The following is a 2,500-nucleotide window of genomic DNA, read 5'->3' as shown; positions in this document are numbered from 1 at the left end:
ACAAGTCCCTCCAAATGACAAAATTACGCGTGCCAATAACACGTCTATCGCCTCGAAAAACAGATAGATGATTGGATGGCACTCCCTTATCTCTCCTTATCGACAATTCCCTTGACAGTCACTGATAACGACTTCCTGAAAGTGTCAGTTAACTCCGCGAGGCACCGACACGAGGCACAAAAAAACAAACAAACAAAAAAATGAGTTTCATCTTTATTTAAGCAATAAGTGAAACAAGAGCAAAAAAACAACAAAAACATGTCGAATTTATCAAATAATTCATTATCATATTTATCTAAATAAACAAATCTATTTATAAGCCAAACAAAGAGAAAGACAAAAGAGCATCGAATTCCTCAAGAAAACAGACATAGAGGAAAAGAAAAGTAAATATTTTCTAAAGAAAACTGAAGAGGAAGGAAGAAGAGGGGGAGGGGTGGAGTGGGGGGTAGGGGGAGGGGGAGGGGGGTATGGCTGATCCTCTAGGGGCAGAAGAGTAATCCTAGAGATGCTGGATACTGTAGCAGATCTGAGAGCTGGGAGATAAATCGCTGGATATGATATGAACGACCGGATTTTTTTATCAGTTATCTTTTCTTTTCTTTTTTTCTTCGTCTCCTCTCTACGCTTTTTTTATTTTTCCTTCCCTCCTTTCTTCTCCTTCTTCTTCTTCTTCTTACGTTTGTTATTCTTCTTATACTATTTCTTCTCCTTCCTTTTCCTTATCTTTATGTTTCCTTCTCCTTCTCATCCTCTTCTTAGTATTCTGCTATTTTCTTTTCTTTTTATCTTCTTCCTATTTTTTTTTTTTTTCTCCCTTTCTTCTTCATCTTCATCATCATCATCATCATCATCTTCTTCGTCTTCTGCTTCTGACCTTCATCCAACTCAGCAAAAACTATTGCTAACATACTCATACAAAAGAAGTTTATTTTTTTATCTATGAAATTTAAAAGATTTAGAAAATAATGATAATAATAATAATTATAATAATAATGATAATGATAATGGTAATAATAATAATGATAATAATAATGATAATAATAATCAGGATAATGATAATGATACAAATGATAATGATAATAATGATAATGATAATGAATGATAATGATAATGATAATGATATAATAATAATAACAATAATAATAACACTAATAATAATGATAATATAATCATAATAAAATTAAGAAATGGCGAATTGTTGATAGTTGATAGTGAGAATATATCGAAATAAAGAACAGATCAATTCATGAACCTATTAACATGCAGTTGAAAAAAAATGGAGATATGAAATGCAGATATTAAAGTGGAAATTTCGAAATAAAAACAAAACAAAAAAAAAATAAGTTGCAAAGAAAAAACAAAAAAAAACAGAAAAAAACGATGCAGAAGAGACACACAACAGATCATTTCTGGAAAAGAACTAAGGTCACCAACATGAATACGTAAATAATTATTGTTTGTCAGTGAATCTTTTTACATGTGTTTTCATGTATGCATTTAATCCCTCCATTTAAATCAGCTGTCGTTTGGTGCCACATATATTTTTTTTCCTTCTTATTTTTACTTAACACGAATGAAAGACGATTTTTGTCCCCAATTACATGATCCGATTCGGCAATGTTTAGGGAGAGTGTGTATAAAAAATATCCGTCTTGTCGAGGAGAGAAAACGGAGTGTCGGTGTGTTTAAAGGGGGGACTATGACAAAGGCCCCCGATAAGCTGCTGGGGGACGGACATTGTGAAAACGATCCCCCGATACGACTTAAAGGGGGTACTATAACAACGACCTCCGATGCGGTTAGAGGGGGACTATGGCAACGCGACTATGAAACTAAATGGGAGGTTACAACGACCCCCGCAACGACTAAACAAGAGGAGCTTAGGACAGCGACCCTCGGAAACGCTGCGTGCCCGACCGCGTGCCGATTTCGAGAAAATCCTGCAGCCTCTTCTCCAACCTCTTGGCTTCCTCGACCTCCTCACGCTTCTTCCAGGCCCGGAGACGTCTCTCGAGGGCGATCTCAATGTCCTCGTTCGCCAGCAGACTCAGAGGACACAGGTCCTCCGTGATCAAGTAGTGGGTGCTTCCGTAGGCTCTCCTCAGCACGGGCTCCGCTTCCTCCAGGTGCTGCAGTCCTTCTCGGAAAAGCTTCAGGTAGATCTTCGCCTTCCCCAGCTTCAGGAGGAACAGGGCGAAGACGGGGTGCTCTGAGCCGTAATAATACCTGGGAAAGCGTGGGCCGTCTTAGTTATCTTGGGTCATACCACACGGATACAATTCCGTCTACTTATTTACTGTATGTTTTTCGTTCTGTCTAAGAGAGGGAGGGGGGAGAGGGAGGGAGGGAGAGAGAGAGAGAGAGAGAGAGAGAGAGAGAGAGAGAGAGAGAGAGAGAGAGAGAGAGAGAGAGAGAGAGAGAGAGAGAGAGAGAGAGAGAGAGAGAGAGAGAGAGAGAGAGAGAGAGAGAGAGATAGAGAGAGAGAGAGAGAGAGAGA

At 38.9% G+C, this 2,500-nt stretch overlaps 1 protein-coding gene across 1 annotated transcript in view; it reads right to left on the bottom strand.

Moving 5' to 3' along the window:
* Positions 1 to 1,161: 1,161 nt before the first annotated feature.
* LOC125033310 overlaps positions 1,162 to 2,500 on the bottom strand; it is a 45,852-nt gene continuing 44,513 nt past the window's right edge. The window contains exon 14 of the mRNA XM_047624693.1: positions 1,162 to 2,229. Within this exon, the coding sequence (XP_047480649.1) occupies positions 1,884 to 2,229 (346 nt within the window). The 3' untranslated portion in view covers positions 1,162 to 1,883. The remainder of the gene's footprint in view (positions 2,230 to 2,500) is intronic.

Source organism: Penaeus chinensis, chromosome 16 (genome assembly GCF_019202785.1).
Source record: "Penaeus chinensis breed Huanghai No. 1 chromosome 16, ASM1920278v2, whole genome shotgun sequence".
NCBI lineage: Eukaryota > Metazoa > Arthropoda > Malacostraca > Decapoda > Penaeidae > Penaeus > Penaeus chinensis.
This window is presented reverse-complemented; position numbering and strand designations above follow the sequence as displayed.